The sequence below is a fragment of the Athene cunicularia genome (assembly GCF_003259725.1).
Source record: "Athene cunicularia isolate RWA chromosome 5 unlocalized genomic scaffold, athCun1 chr5_part1, whole genome shotgun sequence".
Classification (NCBI taxonomy): domain Eukaryota; kingdom Metazoa; phylum Chordata; class Aves; order Strigiformes; family Strigidae; genus Athene; species Athene cunicularia.
Window position 1 is genome coordinate 4,359,642 of NW_020799101.1, and position 19,356 is coordinate 4,378,997.

General features: G+C 53.3%; 1 protein-coding gene across 1 annotated transcript in view; it reads left to right on the forward strand.

Annotated features, from left to right (window-relative positions):
- SAMD4A (sterile alpha motif domain containing 4A) overlaps positions 1–18,787 on the forward strand; it is a 102,335-nt gene extending 83,548 nt beyond the window's left edge. Inside the window, 9 exon segments of the mRNA XM_026850006.1 lie at positions 5,475–5,584; positions 6,233–6,319; positions 8,933–9,227; positions 10,657–10,742; positions 12,855–12,973; positions 15,254–15,324; positions 15,327–15,454; positions 16,289–16,415; positions 18,138–18,787. Of these exon segments, the coding sequence (XP_026705807.1) occupies positions 5,475–5,584; positions 6,233–6,319; positions 8,933–9,227; positions 10,657–10,742; positions 12,855–12,973; positions 15,254–15,324; positions 15,327–15,454; positions 16,289–16,415; positions 18,138–18,337 (1,223 nt within the window). The 3' untranslated portion in view covers positions 18,338–18,787.
- Positions 18,788–19,356: the final 569 nt, after the last annotated feature.

Here is a 19,356-nt window from a genome sequence, read left to right on the forward strand (position 1 = left end):
CCCCGACCCGGACCCCAGCACCCAGAGGCAGGAGGGGAAAAGCCGTTTTCCCGGCAGCGTGGGGCTCGGTTGGTGGTTTTGGGCGAGAGTCCTGGTAACCAAACGGGGCCTTTCAGCGTTTCTTCCCAGCTTAGGACTTTAGGTTTAGGGGAATAAGTTAGGTTTTCTTTTAAGCAGCGGCTGGTCCTGATCTGACATCTTAACAGTTGGGTGCCGGTGGGCTGGTTTTGCCCCAAAATCCTGCAAGCTGCCACCTTTCCAAAAAGCTGGATTTTTTCTATAGCCTATATCTTTTGGCTGCCAGTGGTGCTCTTTTCTCTTTCTTTTTCTTTTTTATTACGGTGAAAAATAGCTTAGTGTAAGTTTAGCAAGCCATGTGTGATTTACCATTGTGGTGTTCGGTACCCACCAAGTATTTGGGGAAGTTTTAGATTAAGATACTTGTTTGCAGTTAATTTATTCTGTGTTTTTTTGGTTGTTTTTCCCATTATGCCTGCATTTCACAGAGACTCTTAGCAATAAATATATGTGATCCTGTTGGTAAACAAGGCAGAAACTAAACCCTTTTGCTGCAGTCAAAAGATGGAGAGCAAACTTCAGGCTGTAGAGAAATAAACAGATAGAAACTGGGCAAATGCACAGACTGTATATTCCTGTGACAGACAAAATGACTGAAAATAAACCCGCAGCTATCAGAAGTGATTTAAACAACTGCAGTTTTCATTAATGCAAAGCAACTCAATTGTGTAAAGACCAATGATGTATCAGAATAAGGAAATAGTTGTGTTTTTTAAGTAGTCGTAAGGTCTGATTTTATTCTAATTACAGACAAATCTAGATACGTGTAAATCTCTGTAATGTGGAACTGCGTTTGACTTGGCACTGTAGGACTTTGATGTGCAGGAAATAAAAGCATGAAAAAGCTCTCGTGGTTCCCCCGTGAGATAGATGCTCGGGGCTCAGCCCTCCCCCTGGCTGGACTTTGCACCGTAGCGTTGCCCTGGGGTGGGAGCGATGGGCTGTAGATGTCACAGGAGAGTTTTCTGAGCACGATGGCCTCACAGAGTTGGGCTTTTCTGCTCGCTGATGAACACCTCATCAGGTGGCCCAGCCAGGGAGTGTTTTGTCTCCAGAGGTGCTGTGGGCTCGGTGCCAACCTGTGGCTCTCGCTGCCTGCGTAACCCGGCAGGCAGGCAGGGTCGGAGGGGTCACCATCAGCTGCGATCGGTGTGAAGGGTCCACAAGGTTTTCCGTGCCTGGGGCTGGATCCTGCAGTCTGTCAGGCCAGGGAGACCCGTTTTGGAAGCCGAGTGGTGCAGAGGGGTCTGTTTAACACTATTTCTCCACATTTCTGCCAGTGGAGCTGAGGAGGAGACCATGGGGAACTTGGCTCCCTGTGAGCCACAGTTGCAGCTCTGGGACTTGCATGGTTAGAAACTTTCCAGTGCAAAGCAATCGATCTACGGCCAAATCTGCAGAACTCAAAGGTGCTATTGCCCGGGCTGTCCATGAGCAATAATCATTTAAATAAACTCTGTGTATTAAGACAGCCTGTGGCTGCTGCATGCGGCCCTCTGAGGGGAGGTGGCTGCCTTTCCTCGGGCCATCCCTTCCCAGGCATCCTCCTTCTCTGGAGGAAGATTTGCAGACGTCTAAACCTGATTCCCCCCATTGCTGTCAGCCAAATTGCTTTTGTCCCGCTGTCTGGGGATGTGCAAAACAGATGTCTACAGCCTCTGGTGCCTACGACTGTCGTGTCCTCCCCCTCCGCTGTGTTTTCTTCTGACTGAACCAATCCAGTTTCTTCCCAGATGGTGTTTTCTAAACTTGGGGTTGTTCGTGTTTCTCTCTGCTGGGTTTTTTTGCAAAAAGTCCATATTTTATTGAAGATGTGTTGCCCAAAACCGGACTTGGGAGCAGAGCAGAGACTTGCTTCCCATACAGACATCGTTCCTGTGACTGTATAGCTCATCGTCCTCAAATAACACACCACCGCGGGCTGCGTGTGACCCATTGTATCCCCACAGCTTTCCTGAAAAAAAAAAAAAAAGTACTGCCCGTTCCCTGCCCTCAGTTTGTGCCATTTCTTGTTCCTACAGAAACGCACAACTCTGTGCATTTTTATTGGGCTGCATCTTATTTCATCCAGACCGGTTGCTCAGTTTGCCAAGTCCCTTCTCTGAATTGCAGCCACATCTCCCTGAGCGCCTGCAGGCTCTCGTGGCTTGGTGTCACCCGTGCCTCTGGTCAGCCTGCTCCTTCTTTAACACCCTCCAGGGCATCCAGGAGGATAGTGGGGAAACCAGACCCCTGACAAAGGCCCATCCAGCCTGGCTTCCACAGGAGAGCCCCAACCAGCATAGCTTAGCAGTTCATCTCCCCTAATGTCACTTATTTCTGTCCTTTCCATCTACCTTCATGCCCTATTATCTCCTATTTCTCTCCTTACTATCTATGATCATGCTGCAGGCAAAGAGTCCTTTGGCTTTTTCCCAGGGGTTTCTCCAAGGGGGAAGACACGGAGCCCATCCGTCTGTCAGTCCATCCCTTCCTGGGGCACAGCTCGAGGTGCACTGGGAGGAGGGTTTGGGTAGAGCTGGGAGTTTCTGCGGCAAGCACGTCCATGGCTTAGCACGATGTGCCATAAGGGCACTTCTGAAGATGTCCTGTGTATTGGCGTGTCTGTATCCAAACTTCCATGCCAGCACCCAGATATACATGTGCCGGCCGAATTCAGGTGTTTAATGCCTATAGAGGATGATGTATGTGAGCAGCATGGAAGTCCTTACTTTACTGCTCACATCAGATGCAGCGTTTCTGACAGCCGTGCTCTGACTTTGCAATTAATTAGCTCCTGGTAATCGGTGATTAAAGAATAGCTCTGCGGGTGGGCAGCTCACTGCTCCGTGGGGAGCATTAGGGAATCTGACTTTCCAAGGACCATGAAATCGCCTCAGATGATGTTGCACCTCCTGGTAGCCTCTTCCTTGGGGGAAGGGGGAAGGCTCCACCACCGTCCCTCTGCGTGCTGGGGTGCTTCTTTCTCCCCTGTCAGCCCCCAGAATTGCCAGCCCCACTGGCAAAAAGGTTCTGGGACCATCATAGCCCCCCAAAATTAAGAGGTGGTCCAGGGAGTCTGATGCAGAGGGAGAGAAGAGCTACTTCTGTGCTCTGACCCTCTGCAAGGGTTGGAGATGGGTTTTCTGCAGAGTTTAATGTCTATATGAAGTTGCATCTCTCTTCTGAAAGTATCCTTGCGGGCTTCGCCATCAGCATGGCTGTGTACCAAAGGCACATGCCCCCACAGATCAGGTAGACTTTTAACATGACATCACCAGAATGATGTGGTTTTGTGTTAAAATACAGTTGAGATTCAAGCCTGCCAGTCCCACGCTGGAAACAGAGGGCTTTCTGCTAATAGCTTTTAATTTTTTAAACGGAATATCAGTTTAAGAGGTCTCTGGTAGCAGGTTTTAGGACTGTTGTATGTCAGGACTTTTGGAAAACAACAAAGTTCATTCAGCCTGTCCATGCTCAGTAATGGCTTTTCCTTGGTGTTTGGTGTGGGGTTGATCTGCTGTGCAGCATTTGAGGAATTGCATTGAAACGCAAGTCCTGATGTGTCAGAGGACAGAGAACATGAGCAAAATGTAACATTTTGGAGCCGAAGCGAGTGGGGTTTGGCATCAGCCCGGGCAGTGGGCAGCAGGAGACTTCTGGCAGATGTAAGAATTGCCTTAGGGGACCAAACCAATGGTCCGTCTTGCCGTGATCCCTCCAGTGATGAGGTGTTGGTTTGGGAAGAGGTCTGTGATCCTTGACTTGCATCTGGCACTCAGCAGTATGGGCTTTCTGGACAGAGACTATCCACACTGCAGGATGTCCTCCTCAGATTGTCTCATCCCTTTCCAAAGCAAGTCTGGCCTCACACTTTTCAGTCAGATCAACCTAGAAAACCTTCGAGGTTGGCTACACTAGTGAAGGTTATTGGACGTGGCCATTGAAGGTTGTCCTCATGCTGTCTCTGGGGATGCTGAGCAGAGCACCAGCACCCTCAGCAGCCCCAGTGTGGCAGCGGAAGCACATAGTGGGTAGAAAATGGTGCAGACCCCCATTCCTCCTCCCCCTTGGTGGGCACGTTGAGCAGACAAACCCTGTCAGGGCAACCTTGCCACCAGCCATCACTCTTTGCCCTTGGGCTCCCCTGCACCAACAGCCGTGGGGCATCCCCCCCCGACTCAACATATACCCCTTACATCGACTTGGGAATGATCAAAGAGAGGGGAGGTGTTGCTGTTAATTTGTATTTAGCCCAAAAAAGACATTTCCCAAGCTGGCTCCATTCAAGGTGTGGGGTTTGGGGCTGAAACACTGGGTTTTCATTGTTACCGCACCTGGCGTGGGCTGAAACAGGGCTCCTGGGCATCTTGCTGGCAGGGAAGGGGACAAGGACTGATGGACAAGGGAATTATTGCTGGGAGTGGGGGGTGTGTGAGCTCTGTAGGCTAAGGCAGAGCTATTGTCGGGTTGTAGGTGCTAAATAAAGCAGGTCCCAATTTGGCACAGCATTTGAAGCCTTTAGGATGCAAAGCAAAAGTGTCATCATGGGCATGGTGTTGTGCTGCAGCACAGATATCTGCAGGGCTCCCCTCTCCCTTCTGGGGTGTCACCAGGGCCCTCGAAATCCAGAGTAGCTGCTGAGCAGGCTGGAGCAGGGGAGGCTTGTGTCCCTTTACTTTCCCCATGGAGAACACCCCATCATGGGGTCTGGTGGGGTTTTGCATGTTGCAGAGGAAGGATTCCCCTCCCAGGTCTCTCCCTGTGAAACCACATTGAGGTCAGAAGGATGAAAGTATTTTTGGGTACCCATCCAGCTGGGCACAGAGGTGCTACACTGCAGATAACAACTGGAAAGGAAGAAATCATTTCAGTCGGTGCATTTTGAGGTCCCAAGACATCCTTCTGAAACAGGTTGTGGGACTGTGATGGCACTTCATTTTTCCATGCTCAAAAAAAACCTCAACCCAAAACCTCTTTATTTCTCCTTAAGCAGTCATTTAAATTTTCAGCACATACCATCTTCCTTCACACCATAAATCAGTGTCTGCCATCTGCAAAACAGCCATTTGTTCGTCCAAAGCTCAGCCACGCCGTTAGCTTCGGCAGTTCCCACGTTCCTGGGGAAAGGGCAGTGAGGAGCTTGGCGTGACGCCGGCTCCCCGTGGGCTCATTCTCAGTGGCTCAGCCGCAAGAAACCCAACCTCTGAGGACGTGTCCTCACGTGGGAGCTGGTCCCTAGCCATAGCACTGTGTCCTCCACAAGGTCTGTGCGGTTCAGTAAGGTGCCTGAAGCACCGGCGGGATGGTGGAGGGTGCCTAATCCGCTCCTGGTGTCGCTGGTGATGCTGTTGCGCGTGGTTAAGCGGTGTCGTGAACTCCACAGGAGCTCTCATCTCCTTACCTTTGTGCTGCAGATGTCCCAGCCTGGTTGAAGAGCCTCCGGCTGCACAAGTATGCTGCCCTCTTCTCGCAGATGACGTACGAGGAGATGATGGCCCTCACCGAATGCCAGCTCGAGGCACAAGTACGTCCCACGTCACTCGTAAAGCCATCGGCCGCGCTCCTGACGCGTGCGCTGTCGGTAGATGTGATGCCTCCAAGGCCTCTTCTGTGTCTCCACATGGAAGGCGTTTTGCCCGCTGGTGGTTGGGAAGCAGAGAAAGAAAATCTGGGTCTTGGGGAGTGAAAAAACCCCACATTGTACCTGAAAAAGGCCTTGTCCCAGATTTCTTACTGGAGTCCCAGCGTGGAAGTCCCATTACTAGGAGCTGCCCTTGGCTTATTTTCCAGTTGGGATTAAGTTCAGGAGTTTCAAGGGCACAGTCTGCAGTACCCAACTCCTTTAAAATCAGGGGGGCTTTGATGGCCAATTGCCTTGTTAACGTTTGAAAATGGGTCCAGTTCAGATTTACCTCTGCATTACCCTCGGGGTGAAGAGGGCCAGTCAGCACCTTTGCTTTCACTGTGTGAGATGTGCCAGGGAGGGATGGACTAGCTGGAAATCTCTATCTTCAGCAAGTCTCTGAGTGATATTCTGTGTCCCTCGCTAATCCCTGTGCTCAGAAATTTGAGTAATTTATAGCAGCCCTTTTTGCTTTGGGGGGAGGAAGGATTTGGGTTGACCCAGCTGTCCTGTGGAAGTGTTAATGCCAGGTTTCTGCTGTTTTTGCAGAATGTTACCAAAGGCGCAAGACACAAAATAGTCATCAGTATCCAAAAGCTAAAAGAAAGACAAAACCTGCTCAAATCTTTAGAAAGGGTAAGTAATCACAACCACCTTTGTATTTCTTCTTTTTTTAAGAAGCCAGGAATTAATTCTGGGGTGGAGCGCTCTTTAGTTACACATGTTGTTGGGATTTTTTGCAGAGAAATCTGTTGTTGGCTTGGCCACATCTGACTGATGTCTCCAACACTTCTTTATCAGAAGCAGGCTTTATTTGGAGCTGTATTTTGCAGAGTGGGTCCTAATCCATCTCCAGCACTCACGTAGCTGGGATGGATGTGCCCTGCAGCACTGGTACAAGCCCTGGCCAGCTCCAGGGTGCTCAGAAACACCTGAGTTTTGAGTGATGGAGGGCACCAGCCCAGCAGCACTGATGGGAAGGTGGTCGCCCATCTGCTGAACCGTGGTGCAGGACCAGCTGTAGCCACACCAGCCATCACAGTCCTCTCGGCCACTGGAGAGCCAACTGGGCAGAGCCTTTAACCCCTGGTTGTCTCCTTTCTCAATGCCACTGTCCCTCTCATGAGACCCCTCCATGCACGGGGTCAGTATAGGGACCCCCAAGCCCTGCCTCTACCTCTCTGTCCTCAAAAAAGAGATGGGATTTCCCAGTGTCTGTCAGGTCGAGGACCACTGTGCTTTTCTGGAGCATCATATGGGCAACGTGTCCCCAGATAAAAAGCCATACACCCACGTCACTGCCTGAACAGCATCTTGAATTCCCAAGGAGAACAAACAGAAACTTCTTTGTCACTTCAACAAAAGCTTAAACTCTGCAGAAATGGCTGTCGGAGAAGCAGCAGCACCACAGACTTGCTGGGAGCAGCTCACCCAGCCTCTCACTATTTGTTATTGCAATATTATATTATATTTAATTGCACCGTCTTCACACAGCAACTTGCAGAGCCTCCCACTAGGGGCTTTTAAATACTCATGTGGTGTGTTGCTATTTATTGGTGTTTTTGTTAGCTCGCTGCTTCACTATTTATTTATAATATGGGATTGTACTCAAAGTATGGCAGGAGCTAATAAAGCCATATTTACCTCCGTATATTAATAATAACTATTAAATCCAAGAGACGGCCCGTTGGATTGGGCTTGCTTCGGCGATATGTTTTCCAGGCGATTGCACAGCCTCTTCCCCCGCTTCTCCTCCTGGGTTTTGAAATACGGTATTGATTGACTGGCACGGTGCGGGAGCTTAAGCTTGGTTCAGCTGACGCAACCAGCCACGCAGGCTGTAAAATACAGGAGATAAGGGGCAGGGACTGCTTTGGAGCCCTCGCGGGGTGGGTTTGGGCTGCGGGGATGTGACCGTGTCCCACTTCGCTGGGCCTCAGAGCTGCCTGTGAGCTGCTTTCCTTGGGAGGAGACGTCTCTGGTTTTCCAGGCTTCCCGTCCAATTTCTTTTTGCTAAACAAGAGCATGTGTGGGACTTACTGGTTTTGGGCAGTGTCTCGCTGCTAAAGATTGCTGCTTTCTTGGAAAGAGCTGCTCCACCCCTCTCTGCTGGTTAGCAGAGCAGGATTTTTTCCCCAAGAAATAGTGCCCAACAGGCTCACGCCAGGTCTTCAAGAGGAGTAGAGCTGAGAAGAATTAGGGTGAACAACCTTTTCAGGGCTGCAGCCTGTGTGCCCACTTTGTGTCTCTTCCCTAGGCACAGCCAGGACTCGCTCACCCCTAAAGCTGCCGCTTTCCAAGCAGCATCTCATGGGCCAGACTGTGCAATGAGGTGTTCTGATCCAGGCTACGTTAAAACCAAAATACAATTATTTCCCATCAGTGGGATGAGGATCTGACCATAGAAAGGGAGGTCTTGATCCACTCTGTAACCAAGAGCAAGGCTGGGGGTGTAGCCGAATTCTCTCCCTCCTGGGTCGATCTTCCCCAGGATCTCCAAGCTGAATGTTTGTGATCCAGGGGTGTAAGTTCACCTGAAGCCTTGTGCTCTCCCTTTCTGTGTCCGACCACAACCCACCCTGCTCCCCTTGAAACCTTCCCTTTCCCCTCTGCATCTGCTCCCACAGCCCGTCCCAGTGTGGACGAGGATGTCCCCACTTCGCTGCTGCAGGATGGGCCCCTGCGTCCCAGCGTGGTCCTGGGCTCTGTGATGGGCCCAGGGCGTAAGGATCCTCGGGGAAGATCTTTGGGGCAGAGTAGTTAATGGAGAGCCAGGCTTGAAGGCAGTGCTGGAAACTGGAGCCAAGCCCACGTTAAAAAGTGTAATTCCATTTAAATAGAGCTGAAATGTCACAATTGTGGGATTGCTGGGGAAGGAGCAAGATGCTCACTGGTCTGGGCATTGACAGGCTCAGTCGCTCTCATGGATTTGCATCTTCCTGATGGAAATTTGCAAAGACTGAAGCTGGATTATCACTGGTTTGGGGTCCCAGTTGTTGACGGCACACGTTTATCTCTGGGGATTCAGGTCTGAACACGTCCCTGGCTAATCAGACATGTTCCCTACAGCAGGTCCACACTCCCCTGCTCTAAGCAAGACATGGTGAATGAGCCACGGCTGTTGACTAGGAACTGCAGGGGGCTCCTAGAGCAGGATTTTCTGGGGTGTAACAGTAGGAATCTGATCTGTAGCCGATGTCCTGTTGTCCCTGCAGAGACAAACCCTCTTCTCTCCACTTGAATCCACAGGACATCCTGGAAGGTGGCAACTTGCGTGTCCCGCTGCAGGAACTACACCAAATGATCCTCACCCCCATCAAAGCCTACTCTTCCCAAAACTCGAGCACGGAGGAGCACAGTCGGGACGCGGACTCGCATCACCCTTCCTCCCTGCTCGGCTCTGACAGCCAAGGCTCTGACTGCAAGGACTCTGCCGCGGGGGGGATGCAGCAGCACCATTTGCCGGGATGCGAGGGCGAGTCGGGGGGGGGCCCTTTGCCCGAAGGTGACCTGCCTGGACAGTTCACCAGAGTGATGGGGAAAGGTGAGAGGCTGTCGCTTCTTACTGGCGTCCTCGCTGGGGATTGCTGCTTTGGGGCAGGGTGCGTGCGGTGGTGGCCTTGGCAGCAGCCTTTCCCCGAGCCCCTGCAAGCCGCAGTCCTGGGGGTGGTGAGTTTTTGAGGCCACATCATGCTGTGGTAAGAGGTAAGAGCGTGAGTGGGGAAGTGGGCAGTGATTTGGGGGATGGGACAGGCTGCCTGCCCCAGGTCAGAAGTCAATGGCATCCTCTCCCCAGCTCAGGGACAGATAACAGCCTCTCCCTTCCCATTCAGAGCCCTGGGAGCATCCCACCAGTCCAGAAGTGTTTTCACCAGCATCCCTTGGACTTGTTCTGCTTTTGTGCGGGTAGCACTGGTGCGTGGGCTTAGTGTGAGCTGTCCTGAGTGCAAATCAGCTGGATCAAAGCCTCTCTTTAAGCCCCAATTTAGATAGACATCCAAAACACTTGGGTGCCTTTCTGTGGCTGGTGCAAGGGTGCACGGCTTTGCCTTGGGATTAACGCAGTGTGAGGTGCAAGGAGCAGTGTGAGGTAGGGACCAACGCCCTGTGCCATGTACAGGGCTCGTCAAGCAAATTTATATGAGCTTGGAAGTGTCCTAACTCAGCCCGATGGGATCTGAGCTGTCGGTGCTGGCTGCATGGAGGGAGATCTCCCTGGGGAAGAGGGGAGGGGAGTCTCATCTGCAGGCTCACACAGGAGACCATGAATAGAAAGAAACTCATTGGGGTGCCACGAAGAAAAATCAGCTCTATTTTAGACCTTATTTTTTAAAAAAAATAGATGAGGTGTTTTCTATATAAAAACTTGGTGCAGAATTTCCCACGGGCTAATTGACTGCATGCACAGACAAACGTGGGTTTCTGGCCCCGTTTTAAACCCGCTGATGGATTCGGCTTGTGACAAATGCCTCCGTCACGCACGAAGCTGGACGTGTGGCACAAGCCTTGCCAGGACGAGGTGTCCTCCTCGACCACAAGGCATCTGTGCCCGGGGGCTGTGACAGGAGAGGGTCATTCCTCTGTGAACTCATTTCCACTTGCTTTCATGGCATTCATTCCAAAAGAGGTTAAAATCCATAGGGGAAGGTGGGAATTTGCAACAGGGGCATATTGGGGCTGTAGGAGCAGGAGCTCTCCCAGAACTAGCTCTTGCCTAGGAACAGGGAATAATCCTGTGCCCCTGATTTGCTCAGGCCTAATTTCGGTGACTCCAGTGGTGTTAATTTGGATTTACACCATCAAACAGAGAACAAAATCTGACCCTAAATATAGGACAACACAGCAGAAATTGGGGAAGGATGTTTTTTCTTGCTGATGAGAAAACCTGCCCATGGAACAAGGGAAGTGGGTTCACTGGACCCCAGTTCGGTGTCCCCATGCCCATTTCTCTTCTCTTTATTTTTTTTTTCCAGTATGCACACAACTTTTAGTTTCCCGACCCGACGAAGAGAATATAAGTTCCTATTTACAGCTCATAGACAAATGTCTAATCCACGAGGTGAGTCCTGACGGATAATCTAAAGCTGTTGTTCTCATCACTTAGAAACTGTTTCCAAAGTGTCTGTTTATGTAAACCTTTTGGTTTCTAACACAAATATTTTTGGGGGTATTAATAGTAATTCTGACAGAACAGGGCTGGAGCGGGCGGTAGCTCCAGCGTGGTACGTGGAAATGTTGTTTCCCCCCTGATGCTCATGTAATTGCCAAGACCTGAAGCTGAGAAATTCATCTGGCTCGTGACAGTCCGATCAGCAGCTGGGTGAAAGAAAAAAATCCCAGGATGAGTGTGCAGGCGGTTTCTATCAGACCCGGCGATCCCTTGGCGTTGCCGCCTCCTGTTCAGCAACACGTGGACTTGGGATTTTGCAACGGGAGCAGCTGGTTTTGCTCCTGACAGAGGATGACTTGGGGTGGCCGAGGCTGTGCCGTGGGGGCTCCGGCACACTCCTGCCCCGGCGGTAGGGGGGGGATGGCCGGGAGGCAGCCCCGATGTCCTGCAGCATTTCGTACCCATGCTAGCTGCACCTGGAAAAACAAGCTGCTTCTCATCGCCTGCCCATATGGCAGGGGTCGGGGGTAAATTGCACACCCTCTCATAGGAGCTGCAGGCTTTAAATATTTCCCAGTTATTTGTTTATAAAAAAAATAACACTGTCAAAGCACAGAAGAATCTCCTCTGGAGAGGGCTGGTGCCTGCAAACCCCAAAATGTGCTGCACGCTGCGTGGAAGAGGAGAGAGGCAGCTCACAGCCTCTGGCCTTGCAGCCGAAGCCGATGCTTGAGCCGTGCTTGTGCAAAGGTTTGATCCGTGTGTCTCTACAGGGCCAAGCACGTCTTGAATTGGAGTGAAATTGTTGGGTACCGGGCAAAATGCAAGTGCTTCATCCTCTTTTTTTTTTTTGAACTGTGCTCCTGGATGCCTCTGTCGATCACGGTGGGGGGATTCAGTGTGTTTTTCTGGCAGCTCCTGCAGTCTCAACCAGTATTTGGCCCTGTGGAGTACAGGGTGGTGGCACCCACTGTTGGGGTTTGCTGCGAGGCAGGTTTCGAGCTGAGGGTGTAGTCTTCTCAGTGCTTTAGGGGCTGGAGGGGAGAGCGTGTCTGCTCCTACTTGCTCCCCCCTTAGAGAGCCTGGAAATGGTGCCTGGACTCTCTGGAAGGCCGAGCAGGAGAGCAGAGATGTGAAGAGTGAGGATGGTGGGAGCAGCTGCCCGGGGCTGGAGGCAAGAAGACACAGAGCTGCGGAAGGGCTCATTTTCCAGGAGCGCCCGGGGTGGCTGTGGTGACGCATCATCACCCCACCGGTGGCAGTCTGTGTCCCAGGATCACCGTCTGCATCGGCTCCGGCGTAATCAGCGCTGGGAGAGAGCATCTCCTCCGGAGGGTGCTTCGGAGCAATCAAGTCAGGCACTAATTAGCCTCCAAATCATCCTCTGGAGACCTCCGCCGGCGGCGCAGAGACGTTGGGTGTCTAAAATTAGCTGTGGTGGGCACATGGGTGTCCCCGTAACCCACACCGTCTGCCTGGAGGTGTGGGGTGCTCTGGGAGGAGGTCTGTCCCCTGTGTGGGTGACCTTCGGTGGGACCCGGGCGGGTGACAGGGCTCACCCCGGGTGACCTCCCGCAGAGGCTGTCAGCGCCCAGACCAGAACCAAGCTCTGCCCAGCCCCAAGAAGGAGATGCGGGATGCCATGGAGCAGCTCCGCCTTCCAAATCCCAGCTTGGCAGCGTTTTTTAGAGCCACATCCAGGTGATGAGTGTCACCACACAACAGGGACCAGCCATCAAACCCCGTGGGGAGCTAGGGAGGATAGTGGGGGAGCTTTGGGGAAGCCCTGCTCAGCCCAGGGGGGCTGGCAGCCTCGGGGGCAGATCAGGCCCTCACTCTGAGGCTCAGGGGACGCTGCCAGAGCATTTTTTTCCACCTGAGATGAATAAATCCTTGAGACAGACCAGGGTTTCCCTCTGGACTTGCCGATGGGGCTCAGCTCACACCACCACCTGCTCTGGCTGCTTTTCTTCACACACACCCCCACATACACATCCCTGCTTGCTTTGTCCAGAAAAATATTCATGTTTCTTATTTTTCTCTTCTTATTTTTTTGGGCAGGCGTTTACAGAGATCCAGAAGAAGCGGCTGCTGTCATGGAAACAGCAGGTGCAGAAACTCTTTCGGTCTTTCCCTCGGAAATCCCTCCTGGAGCTGTCAGGCTATCGGCAGCAGAGGAGGTATGTGGCTTTTGGGGAGGGAGGGAGGGAGGGAGGGATGCAGCAGCCAGAGGGGAGTGGGACCAGTGTCTCCCAACAGGGAGGGATGGATCCTGCCAGGTTCAGTGTCGCATTTTGGAACGGAGGAAGGTTGGAAAAGCTTCAGCAATAAAACCAGGTGTTGGCTGGGAAGACAAAGCAGCACTAACTTTCCTTGTGTGTGTGGTCGGTGCCTACCCCGGCAATTCCCACCACAGCTCCCTGGCTCCAAACCCAGCGATTCCCAGCTGCACAGTGTATCCCCGGCACTGGGCGGCCAGCTCTGCCCCCGCCTGCCCCCCTTTGCTGATTACATCAGCACTGGAGTTTCACCAAAAAGGTGTCAACTGGCAAAAAAAAGGCTTGAAGCCTGCAGAGCCGGGGGGCTGTGGTCAGCAGGCCTGGGTGGGGATGTGTTGCCAACACTTTGCTCACTTCTACAGTGATGCTGGATTTCGGGTGATCCTAGAAAGCTTTAGGGTTATGGCAAGAACAGATATTTTTAGATCCGTTTTAACAAGAGCGTCAGCCTTTTGTTTCATTCTGCTAAGCCTGTTTTATTGCAGTCTTGTGCAAGTTCTTTTTTTCTGAAAACGAAAGGGGTTTGGAGATAACCGGGAGCGTTGGGACAGCAAGGATGTGAGTTCAGAAGTAACAAGCACAGAACCAGAGTGTTCCCCAGTGGAATTAAATGAAATATTTTAGAATGGGAAAACAAGTGATTTTGGTGTTCGTGGCAGGATCAGAAGCAGATTAGACACGAGCTAAGGTCTTTGTTGGACCCCTTTGGTCTGGGCTGTATCCAGTACATGTACATCTTTCCAGTGCAGTGGTTTAGCTGCACATCCAGGCTGACCCCAAGCACAAGGTAGAGCTGCTGGCTTGAAATAATGCCAGTCCTTTTCCCGGGGCTGCCCAGGGTGCTCTCCAGTTTCCTTGCTGCTTTCAAGCCGTTTTCATTTTTCATTTCTTCTGCTCCCGTTCCTGGGAAGTTGGGGGCGAGAAAGGAGCACGTGGCCAGTCCTGCTTTTCTCATGGGGATTGAATGGCAAGAGTGGGTTTTGGATGGGGTTTAAAGAAACCCCGTTGTATTTCTGCCTAGTAAATGTATCCAGTTTGGGGATCCCAGCATGTTAATGTTGTCTGAAGTGTGTTTGCAGCCACCCACACAAGCAGGAGAGATGAGGGCTGGGAGGAAGGTGAGCTGAAGCATCTACGAGGGTGATTTAAGTGCTGGAGAAGGGCAGGGGGGGACAGGGGGAAGCTGTGGGTTCACAGAATGCTCCTACCCTTAAACCTGATAACGGTGTTGCAGCCCTGCTGCAGACAAGCCAATGTTGCACAGCAAGGAGACCTGCACTGTGTGTGTTTCCAAGGATTACCTGATGATTTTTGAGTCATTTCTTTGGTTTTAAATGGCAAAAACCCACATGGGGAGGGGTGCTGGCGTGTGCAACTCTCCTCTCCAAGGAGTAAAGATGGTTTTGTGTCCTGAGATCAATGTCTCGGGATGTTTGGGCTGCGTGGTCTTGGGTCCAGATGGTTTTGCTGTGACTGCAGGGAGCTGGGTGGAGGTTTGCAGTGCAGAGACAGAAGCAGGTGCAAGAGCCCGTCCCACCTCTGCAGGAACGTGCCTTTCACTCAGCCTCTCCCTAGGAAATCTTGGGCTCGTGAGGTCGTTTTAACCAAGTTTTTACAGAACTTGAGAAGTCTCAGAGAGGACTGTGTAAAAATGAACCTCCCGGAAGGGGAGAAGGTCCAACCCTTCAAGCATTCCCAGTAAAGAAAACCCAACAGCGTGAGCTGAACCTTTATCAGACACTAGAGAAAATCCACACAGGAGAGATCAGTGCTCAAAGGCATGAAGAGTTTAAGTCAAACCCCAAGAAATCAGGCATCACCAGCTCCAGCGCCCGGGGAATTGCCTGTGTTATTTTAGCTTGCCTTTAAGAGCAGGCCCATTCTGCAGGAGTAAAACTTCTAAAAAAAATTAAACGTGAGTCTGAGAACTGCAGAGGGAAGGGAGGGCGGCTGGCGGGGGGGAAGAAGGAAGGATGCTGCTGTGCTGTGCCCAAACCTCCTCCTTCCCGCTGCACGTGCAGGCCTGGGGGACCAGCAGCAGCAGGGTGGGAGGGTCGGTGGCCGGGGCACCCTCGGGACGTTTGCCTGTTGGTCCGAGCGCCCAAACCAGCCGCTCACCCCCGCCGCACCGTCCCCCTTGCAGGGGCGACTTCTCACCCTCGGCGCTTTCTCTCTCCGCAGCCGAGGCTTTGGCCAGTCAAACTCCTTACCGACAGCCGGATCTGCAGGGGCAGGACTGGGCCGGCGAAACCCCGCCAGTTCCAGATCCCCTCCCGCAACCTCCCCACTGCCCGGCTGGGGCTGCTGGGCCCCAGTGGGCTGCTGGGCACCCCCCAGCGCAGCCCCGCCGCCAGCCCCGCCATCCTCAAGCAAGGCAGACAGGTCAGTCGGCGTTCGCGGCATCTCCAGCTTTTCCATCCCTGCCCCACAGGCTGCTTTTGGGTTTCCTCCTCTGGCCAGCAGGGACAGGGAAGGGATTTGAGCCCTGGGCTCGGCACTGGCGAGGCCGCCCCTCGATTCCTGGGTTCAGTTTTGGGCCCCTCACCCCAAAAAGGCCATTGAATGACTCGAGCGTGGCCAGAGAAGGGCAACGGAGCTGGGGCAGGGTCTGGAGCACAGGTCTGCTGGGGAGCGGCTGAGGGAACTGGGGGGGTTCAGTCTGGAGAAGAGGAGGCTGAGGGGAGACCTCCTGGCCCTCGGCAACTCCCTGCCAGGAGGGGGCAGAGAGGGGGGATGAGTCTCTGGAGCCAAGGAGCCAGCGGCAGGCCCCGAGGGAATGGCCTCAAGCTGCCCAGGGCAGGGTCAGGCTGGCTCTGAGGAAGGATTTCTGTGCAGAAGGGGCTGTTGGGCGTCGGAATGGGCTGCCCAGGGCAGGGGGGAGTCCCCGGGATCCCTGGAGGGGCTGAAGAGTCGGGCTGAGCCAGCGCTGAGGGATCTGGGGGAGTTGGGAATGGTCAGGGGGAGGGTCATGGTTGGGCTGGAGGAGCTTCAGCGTCTTTTCCAACTGAGATGATTCTGGGACTTATCTGCATCCCTTTTTTTCTCCATTTTCGGGTTGTGCTCTCCTGTGTGCGGTGGGATGCAGAAGAGGGACTGGCGGGAGGGGGGAAACCAAGAGGCGAAGAGGGGAGAGATGAGCCCAAAGGAGTTACAAATACACAGCACAGAGGCCTCCGTTTTACAACACACTCCCCTTTTTTTGTTTGCTTCCTGCAGAATCTCTGGTTTGCCAATCCTGGGGGCAGCAATAGCATGCCCAGCCGGAGCCACAGCTCGGTGCAAAGGACGCGCTCGCTGCCGGTCCACACCTCCCCGCAGACCATGCTGATGTTTCAGCAGCCAGGTAGGACACAGACATTTGCTTTTTTGCTTCCCCACAGCCCGGCGAGATGAGGGGAGGCTGCGTGAGAGGAGCCGTGTCAGTGTCAGCCCGGCTGTCACCCCCCGAGCTGGGGATCTCTGACACTAGTCGGGTTATTGGGCTGATTGAACCAGAGACATCACTGGAGGGATTTTCACCCTCTATATAACATCTTGACCCTCTATAGAACAGTGCTGGTGCTTTTGAGGACCTTTGTGTCAGGCAGGGGAAGGAGACAGCTCCTCCATCACCTCTTTTTGCTCACGCCTGGACACGGCGACCGCGGTGCAGAGAGACTCTGCCTTCATGCACTCAAGGGAAATTCTTTTCACAACGTGTGGAGGGAAATGGTGCTGTGTTGGTGCTTCCTCCACAGATACCACAAAGCTGTGCCCCTGTACAGAACCATCCTCTGATTCAGGGTGATTCCTACTGAACTTGGACCCTGGACCAGGAGCATCCTTCCCATGAGGACACTGATGATTTTTTCTCTGTGTATCCCTTCATTAGCCTTTAAGTGTGCCTTTTCTTACCAACACACCGTAACAATTTATACCTCAGGACAGGGAGTTACACCACCCCAGCCCCCAATAAACTAAACCTCATCCATAAGCTTCTGCTGTGGTTTCAGCATGGCAGGTCCCCTCACATCACACACCCGCGGTCTTTCAGCTGCTAAATTTCAGTGGCAAACGTCCTGTACAGCAAAAGCAGCGTCTGTTCTTGGGTATCGATTAAACCCCAGGACAAGGGCACATTTCTGCAGGCGCTGAGGGAGAATAAATAGGTTTTTCTTTGCGTGTTAGCCTGCAGTGAATGAGGGCATAGGAGGATTAGAGAGCCAAAGATGTGGACAGCATCACAAGGAAAATGGCAATAACGCAGAGCTGAGCTCCTGAAATACTTTTCATTGGGCTGTGGGGATCTCAACCCTCCTGGACCTCATCCCATGTCCCCACAAGCTGGTGGCAAGCTGGAGAAGGCGGCCGTCAGTAGCAAAAGCTGTATTTGCAAGGCTTTTTGCTGCAAAGGGAAGGGCATTTTGGTGCTGTATGGATCAGGCCGGGGCGTTGCAGCACATCGAACTTCATCCTCCCCGTTTGTTTGTGCTCACCCCACTGGGGACGTGGCAGCGGGGCGGTGGGTGACGGGCAGTGGAAGAGGCGGTCGGCGGCTCTGCTGGTCTGTGCTGCCATCCCCCGTCTGAGCACTAACCCTGCCTGCACGCTGCCTGCAATGGCAGCTCCCGGCCCCGCCGCTCCCCAGGGCCGCTGGAATATTTCACATGTATCGAGGATTCTTGTGAGGCCAGAGCAAAGGGAAAGCCCGGGGCTGCCCCCTTCCAGGCCAAGGATCTTGTCTCCCCCCTACCCAGCATTTCCAGCACTTCAACCCCTCATTTCTGTCCGTCTTCTGCTGCAATGCCACCGAGTCTCCCAGATTTACCCCTTATCGATAAGAATGGGGGAGTGATGACTATCATTTTTACAAACATCTCTTTTTGGAGGTGATTGCTCAGGGGAGCAAAATGCTGCCAGAGTCCGGCCATGATGTCAAGACCCTCCTGGGGCACCTTTTGGGTGGTTTTTTTACCCCACCTGCACCCACACCGGTGGCAGCAGAGGGGACAGGGGGTGTGGGGCAGGCAAGCAGGGTCCCTGCCAGGTCCCCTGACCGAGGTCTCCTGTCTCTTTGTCCCTGCAGAGTTCCAGGTGCCGGTGACTGAACCTGACATCAACAACAGGCTGGAGTCCCTGTGCCTGAGCATGACGGAGCACGCGCTCAGCGGTGAGCACTCCCTCCTCCTCGGGCTCTTCCAGCACATCCACGCTGCCTCCGCCGAGCCCCCCAGCACCTGCCCCTGCCCCGCGCCCCCCAAAAGCTGGGACAGGCTGTGGCTGTGAGGGGACAGGACGGCGGCAGGGCTGGATGCTCCCAGGGATGCTCCCAGGAGGGGTCGGACGGGAATATTGGCTTCCCTTGGCGAGATAGCCGGGGCAGGGGGTAAAACCAAACGCAGGGATCACACCCAGCACTAGTGGAGTCTGTGCTTATTAGCCACTAGTTAGCTTGCTAATAATAATTAGTATTAGCTCGCTGGTCTGTTACTAGTTCCCGATAAAGCCCTTGCCACCGCCGTGCTCAAATGGTTCACAAGCTTTGGAGTATCTTACCCTTCTGCCACCGGCGTCCCTCGTTTGGCCGGGGGGTGCGTGAGCTCCAGGGCACGGGGCTAGAAACCTGGGCTGCCAGACAGTGCTGGGAGCTGCTGTGCCGGCACCACGGGTGGCTCCTTGCCCACGCCTGGGGTTGGCTGTGGATAACGGGCACGGGGAGGGAGGAGAACCAGGCAGCAAAACAGGCAGACAAGGTGGAAAAGGCAACGGCAGCGCAGTGGAGAGCCCGGTGCAGCAAAAAGCACCAGCACCGCAAGCACCCGCTGCCCCTCGTCAATGCACTGGACCCCCAAGGATGAAGGATGGGATGAGCATGGCCACCGGCATCGCCCAGACCTTCCCGAATAACCACCTCGGGTCTCAGCCCCCGGCAATCCCCGGACTGCGTGGAACGGTTGAGGACAGGAGCCCTCGGGGAGGATGAGTGCCACCAGGCTCCCTGCAGCGATGTGACAGCCCGTCCAGGGGAGAGGGACACAAGAGCAAGGACTGTAAGAGGCAGCAGGGCCCTGGCAGCGCCACGGCAGCATCCCCGGCCGGGAAAACAAGGACACTTCTGTCACCCGAAGCGTTTCTCCGGCGTGTGCCCAGGCGAGGCTTAGCTGTCTTGTTCCTCTGCAGGGTACTGTTCCTCCGAGTTATTTTTTTCCAGGTCGCATACCCCAAGCCTCTCGAAACTGGTTGTGCTATAAATAGCTCTTAAAAAAATAAACCTTTCGGGAGAGAAAAAAAAAAAAAAAAAAAAA